The sequence below is a fragment of the Colius striatus genome, chromosome Z (genome assembly GCF_028858725.1).
Source record: "Colius striatus isolate bColStr4 chromosome Z, bColStr4.1.hap1, whole genome shotgun sequence".
Lineage (NCBI taxonomy): Eukaryota > Metazoa > Chordata > Aves > Coliiformes > Coliidae > Colius > Colius striatus.
In genome coordinates this window covers 77654886-77675597 of record NC_084790.1, presented here as the reverse complement: position 1 = coordinate 77675597, position 20712 = coordinate 77654886, and the positions used below count along the sequence as shown (strand labels likewise).

General features: G+C 59.8%; 4 protein-coding genes and 1 pseudogene across 5 annotated transcripts in view; 4 read left to right on the top strand and 1 right to left on the bottom strand.

The window, feature by feature from the left end:
• UBAP2 (ubiquitin associated protein 2) overlaps window positions 1-20712 on the bottom strand; it is a 152434-nt gene that overhangs the window by 34438 nt on the left and 97284 nt on the right. The window lies entirely within an intron of this gene.
• LOC133628715 (interferon-like) lies at window positions 2694-3404 on the top strand (annotated as a pseudogene).
• Window positions 8343-9050, top strand: LOC133628714 (interferon-like). Its single transcript, XM_062017459.1, has one exon. The coding sequence runs from the start codon at window positions 8343-8345 to the stop codon at window positions 9048-9050; it is 708 nt and encodes a 235-aa protein (XP_061873443.1).
• LOC133628713 (interferon-like) lies at window positions 13989-14696 on the top strand. Its single transcript, XM_062017458.1, has one exon. It carries the CDS (start codon window positions 13989-13991, stop codon window positions 14694-14696), a length of 708 nt encoding a protein of 235 aa, XP_061873442.1.
• Window positions 19635-20342, top strand: LOC133628712 (interferon-like). The gene has a single exon (XM_062017456.1). The coding sequence runs from the start codon at window positions 19635-19637 to the stop codon at window positions 20340-20342; it is 708 nt and encodes a 235-aa protein (XP_061873440.1).

The following is a 20712-nucleotide window of genomic DNA, read 5'->3' as shown; positions in this document are numbered from 1 at the left end:
TCATCGCAGCTCCTAGACAAGCAGCTGCCGGACGCTGTGCACTCCAGCGGTGACTATCAGCACTTTCCCTCCCCCTGCCGGCGCACTACAGAGACCTTCCAACAAAAACTCAAGCCCGCTGTCAGGTGCGGTGGATTCCCGGTAGTGGCTATTGGAACTTTCTCTCTCTCTCTTTTCCTTCCCTCTCCCTTTTCTCCTTAGGTGTTGTTTGTTGTGGGTGAAAGAAAGAAGTTTAGCACTGGACTCCGTTTTGAGTCTTAAATCTGTTCTCGAGAATACGTGAAACCTGATCGTGAAACAGTGAACCTGTTTCACTGGACATCACTCAGAAGTTAAGCCCAGGTGAGCCCGGTCACGCAGAATTGTCTGAGGTCGCCTGGAGAGCAAGGGACTTCTGCCAAATTAAGCCCAACAGGGGACAGTGACATTTAATTGGTTCCGCAGACGGCGTTCTTGGAAAACAAAGCGCACTAGGAAGCCGTTACCCCCCTGGCAGTGCACAGGGGGAAATGCGGATAGCACCGTTCAACTCTCTCCAAACGATAGCCGCTTTTCTAGGACTAGCACCTTGTTGTGCTTGCCGTAAGCTGGAGGCTCCTGGGGGCAAACGGGACAAACTCGGTGTCATGGTTTAGCAAGGAGCAGCTTTTGCTTGGTAACAGGGGGGAGCGGCTTGCAGCGAAGACTCGGTAAAGAGTTAGTTTTTGGACTCTCCCCCGCCTCCTGGCTTCACACTCACCTCCGGCCCGGCCAATCTGGTGCCTCTGCCATCTCTCTTCATTGGCGTACCACTCGGAGTTGGTTTATGTTTGTTATATTTTGGGGTTTTATGGTCCTGCTTTGGTTGGTGTTGCATTAAAATCTTTTCTGCTCTCTTCCCCAAGCCCGCTAGCCTGGTCTGTTTTGTCCCGGACCTTAAGCGGCAATTCAGCTCTTCCCGCCCTTTGGCAATCCTCAGGTCTTTGGTACTTGAGGCTAATGGTGGTCTTTTTCTTCCCTGATGGACCTAAACCACGACACCTGGATCTTAAGGAGTGTCTCTCACAGGACGATATCCCCTTTGTAGGACTACGGCCTTGTCTCCTCCAAGCTAGAGAGCCACAGCTCCCCTCAGCCTGGCATCATACGGGAGGTGCTCCACTCCCTCAAAGACTTCTCATGGCCCGCCACAATAACCTTCAAACCAAACCAAAGGGAAGCAAAGAGACCCTAGAAGCCCCACCCATCCATACCCAGTGCTCAAGTGCATGGACACACAGCACCTCCTTGAAGACACGCTGCTACAGGAGAGCTCCTGAGGGATTGCCCAGAAACACGTAGCTCTGCAAGCCTGCCAGAGTGCAAACAGAAATGATGTATTCCTAGGAAAACGAGGATGACAAACCACAAGTCAAAAAGTTCAAAAGCACAACCAATACTGCAGCCTCACGTGACGCCCAGCACAGAAGGGAAAGGAGAAACCACAAAACCTCACAACGGCAGCAAAAGTGCCCCATCTATCGCCACCCCTGCGCTTTCGCATCCCCCACTCAACCACTACAGGCAACGGCACCCCCCAAACCTCCCGACCCAACACACCTCCCGCCAGGCACAGCACGTCCAGCAGAGAAACTGGGAGGGGGTTGGCGGGAAGGAGAGATCAGCGCTGGGGAATCCCTCGGTGGCAGCGAGCAATTGCACCGGCCACCACCCAGGGTTTTGTTTCCATCTTGGTTTCATACCCCTGCTCAGTACGACCCAGGACTGTTCTTACGTTGGGCTAATTACTGATACTCCCCTTCATTCGGGTTCCTTGATGACATTCCTCTTCTATCCCTCCGTGCGGTTTTATTTCCTTGGCCCAACTCTCCTCCCCATCTCACCGGGAGGAAGGAGCAGAGGAGTGACCGAGCCCACACGCCTGGTGCTTTGATGCTGGTTGCGGTGAAACCCCAACACCCAGACGCAAGGCTCTTTGCTTATAGGGACCAGCTTCCTCTTGGCTCTGCCTCAGACATCTCAGGCAAAGGGACGGACAAAGACCCAGCCACGGGGACAAACAAGAGGCACCACAGACAGGGATCTGACTCCAGCGGCAGTCCCAGCAGCACGCACTTCCCTTTTTCCCCTTCCTTCCCTCCCAACCCCTTCTCGACACTCTCCCCGAGAACACGGGCCATGCCCAGCTGCCCGCCACCCACACCGACCTGCCAGCAAGGCTCCTCCGCCCCTAAGCCTCGCTCCAGGAGTTGCCCACTGACATCACTTCACGGCCCTTCCACACACAACCAACAGAAACCATCAGCCCACAGCTAAACAAAGGGAAAGCAGCAGCGAAAAGGAAAACGCAACCACCACCATGGCAGGGGCAGAGGGAAAAGACCCCCGGGCATGCCAGGAACCTTCAGCTGCCCAAAACGGGCCTCTCAGCCGCCCCAAGGTCTCTGCCCCGGCACTCTCGCATCGCATCCCCACGCAACCGCTCCCGCACGGCCACCCCACTAACGTACTTCCTCAGCACCGCCGCGGGCACCGGCCACAACCGAAAGCCACAGCCAGAAGCCGCGGCAATCGGAAAGCCCGGCAGCGAAAGCCGCCGCTCCGCATAAAGCCGGCGCCCGGCAGCACCCCGAGCACAGTGCCCACCCGCCCCACCACACAGCCTCACCGGCTCCCGCGCCAGCAACAACCCCACGCGCCACCCACAGCCCCCCATGCCTGCGCCACGCACCGCACGTACCCGCCGCCTGCGGCACGGCGTCCCGGCGCTGCTGCTCCTCCTGCCGCCGCTCGCCACCGCCCTCGCCTGCCACCACTCTGCCCCCCCGACTCCTCACCTTCCCCGGGGACGGCCTCCGCCTCCTGCAGGCCACGGCTCCCAGCCCCCACCCAGCCCTGCCAACACGACTGGGACGACGCACCCGACTTCCCCGGCGCCGTCCTGAACACCACACACCCGCAACAAGCCGCGCACATCGCCCTCCACATCCTCCAACACCTCTTCACCACCTTCAGCAGCTCCAGCATCCCACCACACTGGGACCAACAGGCGCTGCACACCCTTCGCAACCAGCTCGACCACTCCATCCACCACCTGAGGAGATGCCTCAAACGACACCCGCAAGCTCTCCCAAGGACGGGGGCCCCGCAACCACCTGCTCGCCCTCCACCGCTACTTCAGCAGACTCCAGCTCTTCCCCGGCACCCACCACCACAGCGCCTGCGCCTGGGACCACGTCCACAACCAAGCCCTCCTCTGCTTCCAACACGTCGACACGCTCCTACGCCGAAGCAGGAGCCGAGACGTGTCTGAGCTCCACCAGACCCATCCAGCCCCAACGCCCGGCCCCAGCCGCCGCCAGCCGCCACGGCTCAGCACCGCCCACAGCGCTCCCAGGCACGAGCCCGCGGGCACACGGCCGTGAGCACGGCCAGCCCGCACCGTGCCTGGGCGGGAAGGACGAGGCAACTGCTGTGCTGCACGCTGATGGAGAGCCGCGAGGCGCCGCCACACGCCTGCTGCTTCTTACCCACGGCCCCATCCAGCCTGGCCGGAGCGAGACCTCCCCGGCCGAGGGAACGGTCCCCACGCACCTGGCGGGACTCCCACACAATGACTATTGGTCACAGGACCCTGCACAGTTCTTTATTCGTCTATTTATCTATTTATTTATTTATTTGTTTGTTCCGCGGGACTCTGGATTCATTTATTTATTTATTTATTTATTTCTGTGTTGCTCCATCTATTTATTCACGCATCTCCTGCAAATAAACACTTGCGTTGCTCAAACAAAAAGAACAACAGCAGTGGTGCTCCTCACGCACATAGCTGACAGGACTCTGCAGCCTGCCAGGGACCAGCCTCCCTCCTGCAGCCCCTCTCACTGATGCCTCCTGCACGGCTTGAAGGCTCTGCACAAGGGGCCGCTCTCAGGGACCCACCACCGCCCTTCAAGCTCACAGGCACCTCCTCATGACGCCAGGTGGACATAGCACACACCTGCACAGATCACACCTGCCCTGCCCTGCATGCACCTCCATTCCCAACACACACAATCTCTCCTTTCCCTACCCTCTCTCACTGCCAAGACACAAAAGCCACCTCCAAACCACCACCCCATCACAAACAACCACTCAGCGAGGACTCACCACTGCTTGCGACCAAGCAGCGTGGCTTCAATAACCTGCACCTCAAAGAGACCAGGACGGGCACCCACCCACGCCTCCACATGCTGGGACACGGAACAGCACCCCAGCGCTTTGAAGCCCACCCAACAAACTCCAAAGACACACAAAAACCACACAGGAGATGCCCGCGACCGCTCCTTGCTCTCCTACAACCACCGCGGACGGCTTTGTGCGGAGCCGGCTGGGCTCGGTAACAGGGGGAAGGGGCTGCGCCCATCTCCCACGCAAACTCTTCCTGAAACGTCCCCTGCCTCTGAGTTTGGGGCCCATCTGCGGCCCGCACGGGACAACCTGGCTCCTCTGCCGCCACTGCCGAAGAGCAGAAATCTGCAACCTGCAGGACGAGGTGGGAGGACAGGACCAGACGGAGGCCACCACGCGCAGCCCGCAGTCAGAGAAGCAGGAGAGCCAGAGCAGAGATCCCCCTGCAGCCCATGGCCTGCAGAGTGCAGGCTGAGCCCCTGCAAGCCACGCACGGCAAAGGCAGGACTGAGAGCTGGCAGCAGCTGCAGCAGGACCCCGTGCCAGAGCGCGGGGAGTCTTCTGGACCCCACGACACAGGCAGCGCACAGGAGCCGCAGCCCTCGGGTGAAGGCCCGTCGCAGCGGCCCGTGCAGGGCTGCCCAGCCTGGCAGGGACCCCGCGCTGGAGCAGGGCAACGGCCAGGAGCCCGCCTGCCCTCAGGCGAGACAAGCGGCAGGAGCCATCGCAAAAGCACTCACTCCAACCCCCACTCCCTGCCTCCCTGGGCTGTTTCGCCCACGCCTCTAAGCGGCCACTGAGCCCTCCCGTCCCTCAAGGGCTGCCAGGGCTATAATGGACTAGCAATGTGCCCCAGCCTTGCTAGCAGCATACTTAACCACCCAAAACCACATTGCTCCCACCAGCCAGGATTCTGCCCGTTAGACGTGCCATTGCCTTGGAAGGCACGACTCGCTGTCTCAGGATAAATGGCCTCCGCGCACGCATCCAGGCCCGGCGTCAAGGAACTGTGACCCTCCTGGAGTTTTAGGGACTTTCTCAGACCCTCCTGAACTTTCCAGGACCCTCCAGAGACGGTACTGGGCACGCGACAGGGGGAGGCGTGGATACAAGAGCCGGACCAGCGGAGGGGTCGCCCTCGCGCTCCCTTCCCCCACCTCACTGCCGCTCTCGGGCCAGCCAGGATCGGGGCAACGCGCTGAAACGGACCAAACCCCCTCCAGCTTGCGAAAGGGGGAGCACTGCCAAGGGCAAATGCTGCTCTGCTGCAGGCAAGCCCCCAACTTATTCTCAAAGTTACACAGCACCCGCTCTTGCTTTTACATCCTGCTGCCCTTCAAGCTTTGCCCGATTTCCACTCTCACCCTGCTGCTCCTCACACTCGCAACCGCGCATTCCGCAGCATTACCTTCTTCACCAGCAGCCAGCCTCATCCTCTGAATGCCGGCTCACGTTTTTTGCCAATGACCAGCTCTTTATTCCCCCACTCGACCAGACGGAGCATCGCAGCTCCTAGACAAGCAGCTGCCGGGACGCTGTGCACTCCAGCGGTGACTATCAGCACTTTCCCTCCCCCTGCCGGCGCACTACAGAGACCTTCCAACAAAAACTCAAGCCCGCTGTCAGGTGCGGTGGATTCCCGGTAGTGGCTATTGGAACTTTCTCTCTCTCTCTTTTCCTTCCCTCTCCCTTTTCTCCTTACGGTGTTGTTTGTTGTGGGTGAAAGAAAGAAGTTTAGCACTGGACTCCGTTTTGAGTCTTAAATCTGTTCTCGAGAATACGTGAAACCTGATCGTGAAACAGTGAACCTGTTTCACTGGACATCACTCAGAAGTTAAGCCCAGGTGAGCCCGGTCACGCAGAATTGTCTGAGGTCGCCTGGAGAGCAAGGGACTTCTGCCAAATTAAGCCCAACAGGGGACAGTGACATTTAATTGGTTCCGCAGACGGCGTTCTTGGAAAACAAAGCGCACTAGGAAGCCGTTACCCCCTGGCAGTGCACAGGGGGAAATGCGGATAGCACCGTTCAACTCTCTCCAAACGATAGCCGCTTTTCTAGGACTAGCACCTTGTTGTGCTTTGCCGTAAGCTGGAGGCTCCTGGGGGCAAACGGGACAAACTCGGTGTCATGGTTTAGCAAGGAGCAGCTTTTGCTTGGTAACAGGGGGAGCGGCTTGCAGCGAAGACTCGGTAAAGAGTTAGTTTTTGGACTCTCCCCCGCCTCCTGGCTTCACACCCACCTCCGGCCCGGCCAATCTGGCGCCTCTGCCATCTCTCTTCATTGGCGTACCACTCGGAGTTGGTTTATGTTTGTTATATTTTGGGGTTTTATGGTCCTGCTTTGGTTGGTGTTGCATTAAAATCTTTTCTGCTCTCTTCCCCAAGCCCGCTAGCCTGGTCTGTTTTGTCCCGGACCTTAAGCGGCAATTCAGCTCTTCCCGCCCTTTGGCAATCCTCAGGTCTTTGGTACTTGAGGCTAATGGTGGTCTTTTCTTCCCTGATGGACCTAAACCACGACACCTGGATGTTAAGGAGTGTCTCTCACAGGACGATATCCCCTTTGTAGGACTACGGCCTTGTCTCCTCCAAGCTAGAGAGCCACAGCTCCCCTCAGCCTGGCATCATACGGGAGGTGCTCCACTCCCTCAAAGACTTCTCATGGCCCGCCACAATAACCTTCAAACCAAACCAAAGGGAAGCAAAGAGACCCTAGAAGCCCCACCCATCCATACCCAGTGCTCAAGTGCATGGACACACAGCACCTCCTTGAAGACACGCTGCTACAGGAGAGCTCCTGAGGGATTGCCCAGAAACACGTAGCTCTGCAAGCCTGCCAGAGTGCAAACAGAAATGATGTATTCCTAGGAAAACGAGGATGACAAACCACAAGTCAAAAAGTTCAAAAGCACAACCAATACTGCAGCCTCACGTGACGCCCAGCACAGAAGGGAAAGGAGAAACCACAAAACCTCACAACGGCAGCAAAAGTGCCCCATCTATCGCCACCCCTGCGCTTTCGCATCCCCCACTCAACCACTACAGGCAACGGCACCCCCCAAACCTCCCGACCCAACACACCTCCCGCCAGGCACAGCACGTCCAGCAGAGAAACTGGGAGGGGGTTGGCGGGAAGGAGAGATCAGCGCTGGGGAATCCCTCGGTGGGCAGCGAGCAATTGCACCGGCCACCACCCAGGGTTTTGTTTCCATCTTGGTTTCATACCCCTGCTCAGTACGACCCAGGACTGTTCTTACGTTGGGCTAACTACTGATACTCCCCTTCATTCGGGTTCCTTGATGACATTCCTCTTCTATCCCTCCGTGCGGTTTTATTTCCTTGGCCCAACTCTCCTCCCCATCTCACCGGGAGGAAGGAGCAGAGGAGTGACCGAGCCCACACGCCTGGTGCTTTGATGCTGGTTGCGGTGAAACCCCAACACCCAGACGCAAGGCTCTTTGCTTATAGGGACCAGCTTCCTCTTGGCTCTGCCTCAGACATCTCAGGCAAAGGGACGGACAAAGACCCAGCCACGGGGACAAACAAGAGGCACCACAGACAGGGATCTGACTCCAGCGGCAGTCCCAGCAGCACGCACTTCCCTTTTTCCCCTTCCTTCCCTCCCAACCCCTTCTCGACACTCTCCCCGAGAACACGGGCCATGCCCAGCTGCCCGCACCCACACCGACCTGCCAGCAAGGCTCCTCCGCCCCTAAGCCTCGCTCCAGGAGTTGCCCACTGACATCACTTCACGGCCCTTCCACACACAACCAACAGAAACCATCAGCCCACAGCTAAACAAAGGGAAAGCAGCAGCGAAAAGGAAAACGCAACCACCACCATGGCAGGGGCAGAGGGAAAAGACCCCCGGGCATGCCAGGAACCTTCAGCTGCCCAAAACGGGCCTCTCAGCCGCCCCAAGGTCTCTGCCCCGGCACTCTCGCATCGCATCCCCACGCAACCGCTCCCGCACGGCCACCCCACTAACGTACTTCCTCAGCACCGCCGCGGGCACCGGCCACAACCGAAAGCCACAGCCAGAAGCCGCGGCAATCGGAAAGCCTGGCAGCGAAAGCCGCCGCTCCGCATAAAGCCGGCGCCCGGCAGCACCCCGAGCACAGTGCCCACCCGCCCCACCACACAGCCTCACCGGCTCCCGCGCCAGCAACAACCCCACGCGCCACCCACAGCCCCCCATGCCTGCGCCACGCACCGCACGTACCCGCCGCCTGCGGCACGGCGTCCCGGCGCTGCTGCTCCTCCTGCCGCCGCTCGCCACCACCCTCGTCTGCCCCACTCTGCCCCCCCGACTCCTCACCTTCCCCGGGGACGGCCTCCGCCTCCTGCAGGCCACGGCTCCCAGCCCCACCCAGCCCTGCCAACACGACTGGGACGACGCACCCGACTTCCCCGGCGCCGTCCTGAACACCACACACCCGCAACAAGCCGCGCACATCGCCCTCCACATCCTCCAACACCTCTTCGCCACCTTCAGCAGCTCCAGCATCCCACCACACTGGGACCAACAGGCGCTGCACACCCTTCGCAACCAGCTCGACCACTCCATCCACCACCTGAGGAGATGCCTCAACGACACCCGCAAGCTCTCCCAAGGACGGGGGCCCCGCAACCACCTGCTCGCCCTCCACCGCTACTTCAGCAGACTCCAGCTCTTCCCCGGCACCCACCACCACAGCGCCTGCGCCTGGGACCACGTCCACAACCAAGCCCTCCTCTGCTTCCAACACGTCGACACGCTCCTACGCCGAAGCAGGAGCCGAGACGCGTCTGAGCTCCACCAGACCCATCCAGCCCCAACGCCCGGCCCCAGCCGCCGCCAGCCGCCACGGCTCAGCACCGCCCACAGCGCTCCCAGGCACGAGCCCGCGGGCACACGGCCGTGAGCACGGCCAGCCCGCACCGTGCCTGGGCGGGAAGGACGAGGCAACTGCTGTGCTGCACGCTGATGGAGAGCCGCGAGGCGCCGCCACACGCCTGCTGCTTCTTACCCACGGCCCCATCCAGCCTGGCCGGAGCGAGACCTCCCCGGCCGAGGGAACGGTCCCCACGCACCTGGCGGGACTCCCACACAATGACTATTGGTCACAGGACCCTGCACAGTTCTTTATTCGTCTATTTATCTATTTATTTATTTATTTGTTTGTTCCGCGGGACTCTGGATTCATTTATTTATTTATTTATTTATTTCTGTGTTGCTCCATCTATTTATTCACGCATCTCCTGCAAATAAACACTTGCGTTGCTCAAACAAAAAGAACAACAGCAGTGGTGCTCCTCACGCACATAGCTGACAGGACTCTGCAGCCTGCCAGGGACCAGCCTCCCTCCTGCAGCCCCTCTCACTGATGCCTCCTGCACGGCTTGAAGGCTCTGCACAAGGGGCCGCTCTCAGGGACCCACCACCGCCCTTCAAGCTCACAGGCACCTCCTCATGACGCCAGGTGGACATAGCACACACCTGCACAGATCACACCTGCCCTGCCCTGCATGCACCTCCATTCCCAACACACACAATCTCTCCTTTCCCTACCCTCTCTCACTGCCAAGACACAAAAGCCACCTCCAAACCACCACCCCATCACAAACAACCACTCAGCGAGGACTCACCACTGCTTGCGACCAAGCAGCGTGGCTTCAATAACCTGCACCTCAAAGAGACCAGGACGGGCACCCACCCACGCCTCCACATGCTGGGACACGGAACAGCACCCCAGCGCTTTGAAGCCCACCCAACAAACTCCAAAGACACACAAAAACCACACAGGAGATGCCCGCGACCGCTCCTTGCTCTCCTACAACCACCGCGGACGGCTTTGTGCGGAGCCGGCTGGGCTCGGTAACAGGGGGAAGGGGCTGCGCCCATCTCCCACGCAAACTCTTCCTGAAACGTCCCCTGCCTCTGAGTTTGGGGCCCATCTCCGGCCCGCACGGGACAACCTGGCTCCTCTGCCGCCACTGCCGAAGAGCAGAAATCTGCAACCTGCAGGACGAGGTGGGAGGACAGGACCAGACGGAGGCCACCACGCGCAGCCCGCAGTCAGAGAAGCAGGAGAGCCAGAGCAGAGATCCCCCTGCAGCCCATGGCCTGCAGAGTGCAGGCTGAGCCCCTGCAAGCCACGCACGGCAAAGGCAGGACTGAGAGCTGGCAGCAGCTGCAGCAGGACCCCGTGCCAGAGCGCGGGGAGTCTTCTGGACCCCACGACACAGGCAGCGCACAGGAGCCGCAGCCCTCGGGTGAAGGCCCGTCGCAGCGGCCCGTGCAGGGCTGCCCAGCCTGGCAGGGACCCCGCGCTGGAGCAGGGCAACGGCCAGGAGCCCGCCTGCCCTCAGGCGAGACAAGCGGCAGGAGCCATCGCAAAAGCACTCACTCCAACCCCCACTCCCTGCCTCCCTGGGCTGTTTCGCCCACGCCTCTAAGCGGCCACTGAGCCCTCCCGTCCCTCAAGGGCTGCCAGGGCTATAATGGACTAGCAATGTGCCCCAGCCTTGCTAGCAGCATACTTAACCACCCAAAACCACATTGCTCCCACCAGCCAGGATTCTGCCCGTTAGACGTGCCATTGCCTTGGAAGGCACGACTCGCTGTCTCAGGATAAATGGCCTCCGCGCACGCATCCAGGCCCGGCGTCAAGGAACTGTGACCCTCCTGGAGTTTTAGGGACTTTCTCAGACCCTCCTGAACTTTCCAGGACCCTCCAGAGACGGTACTGGGCACGCGACAGGGGGAGGCGTGGATACAAGAGCCGGACCAGCGGAGGGGTCGCCCTCGCGCTCCCTTCCCCCACCTCACTGCCGCTCTCGGGCCAGCCAGGATCGGGGCAACGCGCTGAAACGGACCAAACCCCCTCCAGCTTGCGAAAGGGGGAGCACTGCCAAGGGCAAATGCTGCTCTGCTGCAGGCAAGCCCCCAACTTATTCTCAAAGTTACACAGCACCCGCTCTTGCTTTTACATCCTGCTGCCCTTCAAGCTTTGCCCGATTTCCACTCTCACCCTGCTGCTCCTCACACTCGCAACCGCGCATTCCGCAGCATTACCTTCTTCACCAGCAGCCAGCCTCATCCTCTGAATGCCGGCTCACGTTTTTTGCCAATGACCAGCTCTTTATTCCCCCACTCGACCAGACGGAGCATCGCAGCTCCTAGACAAGCAGCTGCCGGGACGCTGTGCACTCCAGCGGTGACTATCAGCACTTTCCCTCCCCCTGCCGGCGCACTACAGAGACCTTCCAACAAAAACTCAAGCCCGCTGTCAGGTGCGGTGGATTCCCGGTAGTGGCTATTGGAACTTTCTCTCTCTCTCTTTTCCTTCCCTCTCCCTTTTCTCCTTACGGTGTTGTTTGTTGTGGGTGAAAGAAAGAAGTTTAGCACTGGACTCCGTTTTGAGTCTTAAATCTGTTCTCGAGAATACGTGAAACCTGATCGTGAAACAGTGAACCTGTTTCACTGGACATCACTCAGAAGTTAAGCCCAGGTGAGCCCGGTCACGCAGAATTGTCTGAGGTCGCCTGGAGAGCAAGGGACTTCTGCCAAATTAAGCCCAACAGGGGACAGTGACATTTAATTGGTTCCGCAGACGGCGTTCTTGGAAAACAAAGCGCACTAGGAAGCCGTTACCCCCTGGCAGTGCACAGGGGGAAATGCGGATAGCACCGTTCAACTCTCTCCAAACGATAGCCGCTTTTCTAGGACTAGCACCTTGTTGTGCTTTGCCGTAAGCTGGAGGCTCCTGGGGGCAAACGGGACAAACTCGGTGTCATGGTTTAGCAAGGAGCAGCTTTTGCTTGGTAACAGGGGGAGCGGCTTGCAGCGAAGACTCGGTAAAGAGTTAGTTTTTGGACTCTCCCCCGCCTCCTGGCTTCACACCCACCTCCGGCCCGGCCAATCTGGCGCCTCTGCCATCTCTCTTCATTGGCGTACCACTCGGAGTTGGTTTATGTTTGTTATATTTTGGGGTTTTATGGTCCTGCTTTGGTTGGTGTTGCATTAAAATCTTTTCTGCTCTCTTCCCCAAGCCCGCTAGCCTGGTCTGTTTTGTCCCGGACCTTAAGCGGCAATTCAGCTCTTCCCGCCCTTTGGCAATCCTCAGGTCTTTGGTACTTGAGGCTAATGGTGGTCTTTTCTTCCCTGATGGACCTAAACCACGACACCTGGATCTTAAGGAGTGTCTCTCACAGGACGATATCCCCTTTGTAGGACTACGGCCTTGTCTCCTCCAAGCTAGAGAGCCACAGCTCCCCTCAGCCTGGCATCATACGGGAGGTGCTCCACTCCCTCAAAGACTTCTCATGGCCCGCCACAATAACCTTCAAACCAAACCAAAGGGAAGCAAAGAGACCCTAGAAGCCCCACCCATCCATACCCAGTGCTCAAGTGCATGGACACACAGCACCTCCTTGAAGACACGCTGCTACAGGAGAGCTCCTGAGGGATTGCCCAGAAACACGTAGCTCTGCAAGCCTGCCAGAGTGCAAACAGAAATGATGTATTCCTAGGAAAACGAGGATGACAAACCACAAGTCAAAAAGTTCAAAAGCACAACCAATACTGCAGCCTCACGTGACGCCCAGCACAGAAGGGAAAGGAGAAACCACAAAACCTCACAACGGCAGCAAAAGTGCCCCATCTATCGCCACCCCTGCGCTTTCGCATCCCCCACTCAACCACTACAGGCAACGGCACCCCCCAAACCTCCCGACCCAACACACCTCCCGCCAGGCACAGCACGTCCAGCAGAGAAACTGGGAGGGGGTTGGCGGGAAGGAGAGATCAGCGCTGGGGAATCCCTCGGTGGGCAGCGAGCAATTGCACCGGCCACCACCCAGGGTTTTGTTTCCATCTTGGTTTCATACCCCTGCTCAGTACGACCCAGGACTGTTCTTACGTTGGGCTAATTACTGATACTCCCCTTCATTCGGGTTCCTTGATGACATTCCTCTTCTATCCCTCCGTGCGGTTTTATTTCCTTGGCCCAACTCTCCTCCCCATCTCACCGGGAGGAAGGAGCAGAGGAGTGACCGAGCCCACACGCCTGGTGCTTTGATGCTGGTTGCGGTGAAACCCCAACACCCAGACGCAAGGCTCTTTGCTTATAGGGACCAGCTTCCTCTTGGCTCTGCCTCAGACATCTCAGGCAAAGGGACGGACAAAGACCCAGCCACGGGGACAAACAAGAGGCACCACAGACAGGGATCTGACTCCAGCGGCAGTCCCAGCAGCACGCACTTCCCTTTTTCCCCTTCCTTCCCTCCCAACCCCTTCTCGACACTCTCCCCGAGAACACGGGCCATGCCCAGCTGCCCGCACCCACACCGACCTGCCAGCAAGGCTCCTCCGCCCCTAAGCCTCGCTCCAGGAGTTGCCCACTGACATCACTTCACGGCCCTTCCACACACAACCAACAGAAACCATCAGCCCACAGCTAAACAAAGGGAAAGCAGCAGCGAAAAGGAAAACGCAACCACCACCATGGCAGGGGCAGAGGGAAAAGACCCCCGGGCATGCCAGGAACCTTCAGCTGCCCAAAACGGGCCTCTCAGCCGCCCCAAGGTCTCTGCCCCGGCACTCTCGCATCGCATCCCCACGCAACCGCTCCCGCACGGCCACCCCACTAACGTACTTCCTCAGCACCGCCGCGGGCACCGGCCACAACCGAAAGCCACAGCCAGAAGCCGCGGCAATCGGAAAGCCCGGCAGCGAAAGCCGCCGCTCCGCATAAAGCCGGCGCCCGGCAGCACCCCGAGCACAGTGCCCACCCGCCCCACCACACAGCCTCACCGGCTCCCGCGCCAGCAACAACCCCACGCGCCACCCACAGCCCCCCATGCCTGCGCCACGCACCGCACGTACCCGCCGCCTGCGGCACGGCGTCCCGGCGCTGCTGCTCCTCCTGCCGCCGCTCGCCACCGCCCTCGCCTGCCCCACTCTGCCCCCCCGACTCCTCACCTTCCCCGGGGACGGCCTCCGCCTCCTGCAGGCCACGGCTCCCAGCCCCACCCAGCCCTGCCAACACGACTGGGACGACGCACCCGACTTCCCCGGCGCCGTCCTGAACACCACACACCCGCAACAAGCCGCGCACATCGCCCTCCACATCCTCCAACACCTCTTCACCACCTTCAGCAGCTCCAGCATCCCACCACACTGGGACCAACAGGCGCTGCACACCCTTCGCAACCAGCTCGACCACTCCATCCACCACCTGAGGAGATGCCTCAACGACACCCGCAAGCTCTCCCAAGGACGGGGGCCCCGCAACCACCTGCTCGCCCTCCACCGCTACTTCAGCAGACTCCAGCTCTTCCCCGGCACCCACCACCACAGCGCCTGCGCCTGGGACCACGTCCACAACCAAGCCCTCCTCTGCTTCCAACACGTCGACACGCTCCTACGCCGAAGCAGGAGCCGAGACGCGTCTGAGCTCCACCAGACCCATCCAGCCCCAACGCCCGGCCCCAGCCGCCGCCAGCCGCCACGGCTCAGCACCGCCCACAGCGCTCCCAGGCACGAGCCCGCGGGCACACGGCCGTGAGCACGGCCAGCCCGCACCGTGCCTGGGCGGGAAGGACGAGGCAACTGCTGTGCTGCACGCTGATGGAGAGCCGCGAGGCGCCGCCACACGCCTGCTGCTTCTTACCCACGGCCCCATCCAGCCTGGCCGGAGCGAGACCTCCCCGGCCGAGGGAACGGTCCCCACGCACCTGGCGGGACTCCCACACAATGACTATTGGTCACAGGACCCTGCACAGTTCTTTATTCGTCTATTTATCTATTTATTTATTTATTTGTTTGTTCCGCGGGACTCTGGATTCATTTATTTATTTATTTATTTATTTCTGTGTTGCTCCATCTATTTATTCACGCATCTCCTGCAAATAAACACTTGCGTTGCTCAAACAAAAAGAACAACAGCAGTGGTGCTCCTCACGCACATAGCTGACAGGACTCTGCAGCCTGCCAGGGACCAGCCTCCCTCCTGCAGCCCCTCTCACTGATGCCTCCTGCACGGCTTGAAGGCTCTGCACAAGGGGCCGCTCTCAGGGACCCACCACCGCCCTTCAAGCTCACAGGCACCTCCTCATGACGCCAGGTGGACATAGCACACACCTGCACAGATCACACCTGCCCTGCCCTGCATGCACCTCCATTCCCAACACACACAATCTCTCCTTTCCCTACCCTCTCTCACTGCCAAGACACAAAAGCCACCTCCAAACCACCACCCCATCACAAACAACCACTCAGCGAGGACTCACCACTGCTTGCGACCAAGCAGCGTGGCTTCAATAACCTGCACCTCAAAGAGACCAGGACGGGCACCCACCCACGCCTCCACATGCTGGGACACGGAACAGCACCCCAGCGCTTTGAAGCCCACCCAACAAACTCCAAAGACACACAAAAACCACACAGGAGATGCCCGCGACCGCTCCTTGCTCTCCTACAACCACCGCGGACGGCTTTGTGCGGAGCCGGCTGGGCTCGGTAACAGGGGGAAGGGGCTGCGCCCATCTCCCACGCAAACTCTTCCTGAAACGTCCCCTGCCTCTGAGTTTGGGGCCCATCTGCGGCCCGCACGGGACAACCTGGCTCCTCTGCCGCCACTGCCGAAGAGCAGAAATCTGCAACCTGCAGGACGAGGTGGGAGGACAGGACCAGACGGAGGCCACCACGCGCAGCCCGCAGTCAGAGAAGCAGGAGAGCCAGAGCAGAGATCCCCCTGCAGCCCATGGCCTGCAGAGTGCAGGCTGAGCCCCTGCAAGCCACGCACGGCAAAGGCAGGACTGAGAGCTGGCAGCAGCTGCAGCAGGACCCCGTGCCAGAGCGCGGGGAGTCTTCTGGACCCCACGACACAGGCAGCGCACAGGAGCCGCAGCCCTCGGGTGAAGGCCCGTCGCAGCGGCCCGTGCAGGGCTGCCCAGCCTGGCAGGGACCCCGCGCTGGAGCAGGGCAACGGCCAGGAGCCCGCCTGCCCTCAGGCGAGACAAGCGGCAGGAGCCATCGCAAAAGCACTCACTCCAACCCCCACTCCCTGCCTCCCTGGGCTGTTTCGCCCACGCCTCTAAGCGGCCACTGAGCCCTCCCGTCCCTCAAGGGCTGCCAGGGCTATAATGGACTAGCAATGTGCCCCAGCCTTGCTAGCAGCATACTTAACCACCCAAAACCACATTGCTCCCACCAGCCAGGATTCTGCCCGTTAGACGTGCCATTGCCTTGGAAGGCACGACTCGCTGTCTCAGGATAAATGGCCTCCGCGCACGCATCCAGGCCCGGCGTCAAGGAACTGTGACCCTCCTGGAGTTTTAGGGACTTTCTCAGACCCTCCTGAACTTTCCAGGACCCTCCAGAGACGGTACTGGGCACGCGACAGGGGGAGGCGTGGATACAAGAGCCGGACCAGCGGAGGGGTCGCCCTCGCGCTCCCTTCCCCCACCTCACTGCCGCTCTCGGGCCAGCCAGGATCGGGGCAACGCGCTGAAACGGACCAAACCCCCTCCAGCTTGCGAAAGGGGGAGCACTGCCAAGGGCAAATGCTGCTCTGCTGCAGGCAAGCCCCCAACTTATTCTCAAAGTTACACAGCACCCGCTCTTGCTTTTACATCCTGCTGCCCTTCAAGCTTTGCCCGATTTCCACTCTCACCCTGCTGCTCCTCACACTCGCAACCGCGCATTCCGCAGCATTACCTTCTTCACCAGCAGCCAGCCTCATCCTCTGAATGCCGGCTCACGTTTTTTGCCAATGACCAGCTCTTTATTCCCCCACTCGACCAGACGGAGCATCGCAGCTCCTAGACAAGCAGCTGCCGGGACGCTGTGCACTCCAGCGGTGACTATCAGCACTTTCCCTCCCCCTGCCGGCGCACTACAGAGACCTTCCAACAAAAACTCAAGCCCGCTGTCAGGTGCGGTGGATTCCCGGTAGTGGCTATTGGAACTTTCTCTCTCTCTCTTTTCCTTCCCTCTCCCTTTTCTCCTTACGGTGTTGTTTGTTGTGGGTGAAAGAAAGAAGTTTAGCACTGGACTCCGTTTTGAGTCTTAAATCTGTTCTCGAGAATACGTGAAACCTGATCGTGAAACAGTGAACCTGTTTCACTGGACATCACTCAGAAGTTAAGCCCAGGTGAGCCCGGTCACGCAGAATTGTCTGAGGTCGCCTGGAGAGCAAGGGACTTCTGCCAAATTAAGCCCAACAGGGGACAGTGACATTTAATTGGTTCCGCAGACGGCGTTCTTGGAAAACAAAGCGCACTAGGAAGCCGTTACCCCCTGGCAGTGCACAGGGGGAAATGCGGATAGCACCGTTCAACTCTCTCCAAACGATAGCCGCTTTTCTAGGACTAGCACCTTGTTGTGCTTTGCCGTAAGCTGGAGGCTCCTGGGGGCAAACGGGACAAACTCGGTGTCATGGTTTAGCAAGGAGCAGCTTTTGCTTGGTAACAGGGGGAGCGGCTTGCAGCGAAGACTCGGTAAAGAGTTAGTTTTTGGACTCTCCCCCGCCTCCTGGCTTCACACCCACCTCCGGCCCGGCCAATCTGGCGCCTCTGCCATCTCTCTTCATTGGCGTACCACTCGGAGTTGGTTTATGTTTGTTATATTTTGGGGTTTTATGGTCCTGCTTTGGTTGGTGTTGCATTAAAATCTTTTCTGCTCTCTTCCCCAAGCCCGCTAGCCTGGTCTGTTTTGTCCCGGACCTTAAGCGGCAATTCAGCTCTTCCCGCCCTTTGGCAATCCTCAGGTCTTTGGTACTTGAGGCTAATGGTGGTCTTTTCTTCCCTGATGGACCTAAACCACGACACCTGGATGTTAAGGAGTGTCTCTCACAGGACGATATCCCCTTTGTAGGACTACGGCCTTGTCTCCTCCAAGCTAGAGAGCCACAGCTCCCCTCAGCCTGGCATCATACGGGAGGTGCTCCACTCCCTCAAAGACTTCTCATGGCCCGCCACAATAACCTTCAAACCAAACCAAAGGGAAGCAAAGAGACCCTAGAAGCCCCACCCATCCATACCCAGTGCTCAAGTGCATGGACACACAGCACCTCCTTGAAGACACGCTGCTACAGGAGAGCTCCTGAGGGATTGCCCAGAAACACGTAGCTCTGCAAGCCTGCCAGAGTGCAAACAGAAATGATGTATTCCTAGGAAAACGAGGATGACAAACCACAAGTCAAAAAGTTCAAAAGCACAACCAATACTGCAGCCTCACGTGACGCCCAGCACAGAAGGGAAAGGAGAAACCACAAAACCTCACAACGGCAGCAAAAGTGCCCCATCTATCGCCACCCCTGCGCTTTCGCATCCCCCACTCAACCACTACAGGCAACGGCACCCCCCAAACCTCCCGACCCAACACACCTCCCGCCAGGCACAGCACGTCCAGCAGAGAAACTGGGAGGGGGTTGGCGGGAAGGAGAGATCAGCGCTGGGGAATCCCTCGGTGGGCAGCGAGCAATTGCACCGGCCACCACCCAGGGTTTTGTTTCCATCTTGGTTTCATACCCCTGCTCAGTACGACCCAGGACTGTTCTTACGTTGGGCTAATTACTGATACTCCCCTTCATTCGGGTTCCTTGATGACATTCCTCTTCTATCCCTCCGTGCGGTTTTATTTCCTTGGCCCAACTCTCCTCCCCATCTCACCGGGAGGAAGGAGCAGAGGAGTGACCGAGCCCACACGCCTGGTGCTTTGATGCTGGTTGCGGTGAAACCCCAACACCCAGACGCAAGGCTCTTTGCTTATAGGGACCAGCTTCCTCTTGGCTCTGCCTCAGACATCTCAGGCAAAGGGACGGACAAAGACCCAGCCACGGGGACAAACAAGAGGCACCACAGACAGGGATCTGACTCCAGCGGCAGTCCCAGCAGCACGCACTTCCCTTTTTCCCCTTCCTTCCCTCCCAACCCCTTCTCGACACTCTCCCCGAGAACACGGGCCATGCCCAGCTGCCCGCACCCACACCGACCTGCCAGCAAGGCTCCTCCGCCCCTAAGCCTCGCTCCAGGAGTTGCCCACTGACATCACTTCACGGCCCTTCCACACACAACCAACAGAAACCATCAGCCCACAGCTAAACAAAGGGAAAGCAGCAGCGAAAAGGAAAACGCAACCACCACCATGGCAGGGGCAGAGGGAGAAGACCCCCGGGCATGCCAGGAACCTTCAGCTGCCCAAAACGGGCCTCTCAGCCGCCCCAAGGTCTCTGCCCCGGCACTCTCGCATCGCATCCCCACGCAACCGCTCCCGCACGGCCACCCCACTAACGTACTTCCTCAGCACCGCCGCGGGCACCGGCCACAACCGAAAGCCACAGCCAGAAGCCGCGGCAATCGGAAAGCCCGGCAGCGAAAGCCGCCGCTCCGCATAAAGCCGGCGCCCGGCAGCACCCCGAGCACAGTGCCCACCCGCCCCACCACACAGCCTCACCGGCTCCCGCGCCAGCAACAACCCCACGCGCCACCCACAGCCCCCCATGCCTGCGCCACGCACCGCACGTACCCGCCGCCTGCGGCACGGCGTCCCGGCGCTGCTGCTCCTCCTGCCGCCGCTCGCCACCGCCCTCGCCTGCCCCACTCTGCCCCCCCGACTCCTCACCTTCCCCGGGGACGGCCTCCGCCTCCTGCAGGCCACGGCTCCCAGCCCCACCCAGCCCTGCCAACACGACTGGGACGACGCACCCGACTTCCCCGGCGCCGTCCTGAACACCACACACCCGCAACAAGCCGCGCACATCGCCCTCCACATCCTCCAACACCTCTTCACCACCTTCAGCAGCTCCAGCATCCCACCACACTGGGACCAACAGGCGCTGCACACCCTTCGCAACCAGCTCGACCACTCCATCCACCACCTGAGGAGATGCCTCAACGACACCCGCAAGCTCTCCCAAGGACGGGGGCCCCGCAACCACCTGCTCGCCCTCCACCGCTACTTCAGCAGACTCCAGCTCTTCCCCGGCACCCACCACCACAGCGCCTGCGCCTGGGACCACGTCCACAACCAAGCCCTCCTCTGCTTCCAACACGTCGACACGCTCCTACGCCGAAGCAGGAGCCGAGACGCGTCTGAGCTCCACCAGACCCATCCAGCCCCAACGCCCGGCCCCAGCCGCCGCCAGCCGCCACGGCTCAGCACCGCCCACAGCGCTCCCAGGCACGAGCCCGCGGGCACACGGCCGTGAGCACGGCCAGCCCGCACCGTGCCTGGGCGGGAAGGACGAGGCAACTGCTGTGCTGCACGCTGATGGAGAGCCGCGAGGCGCCGCCACACGCCTGCTGCTTCTTACCCACGGCCCCATCCAGCCTGGCCGGAGCGAGACCTCCCCGGCCGAGGGAACGGTCCCCACGCACCTGGCGGGACTCCCACACAATGACTATTGGTCACAGGACCCTGCACAGTTCTTTATTCGTCTATTTATCTATTTATTTATTTATTTGTTTGTTCCGCGGGACTCTGGATTCATTTATTTATTTATTTATTTATTTCTGTGTTGCTCCATCTATTTATTCACGCATCTCCTGCAAATAAACACTTGCGTTGCTCAAACAAAA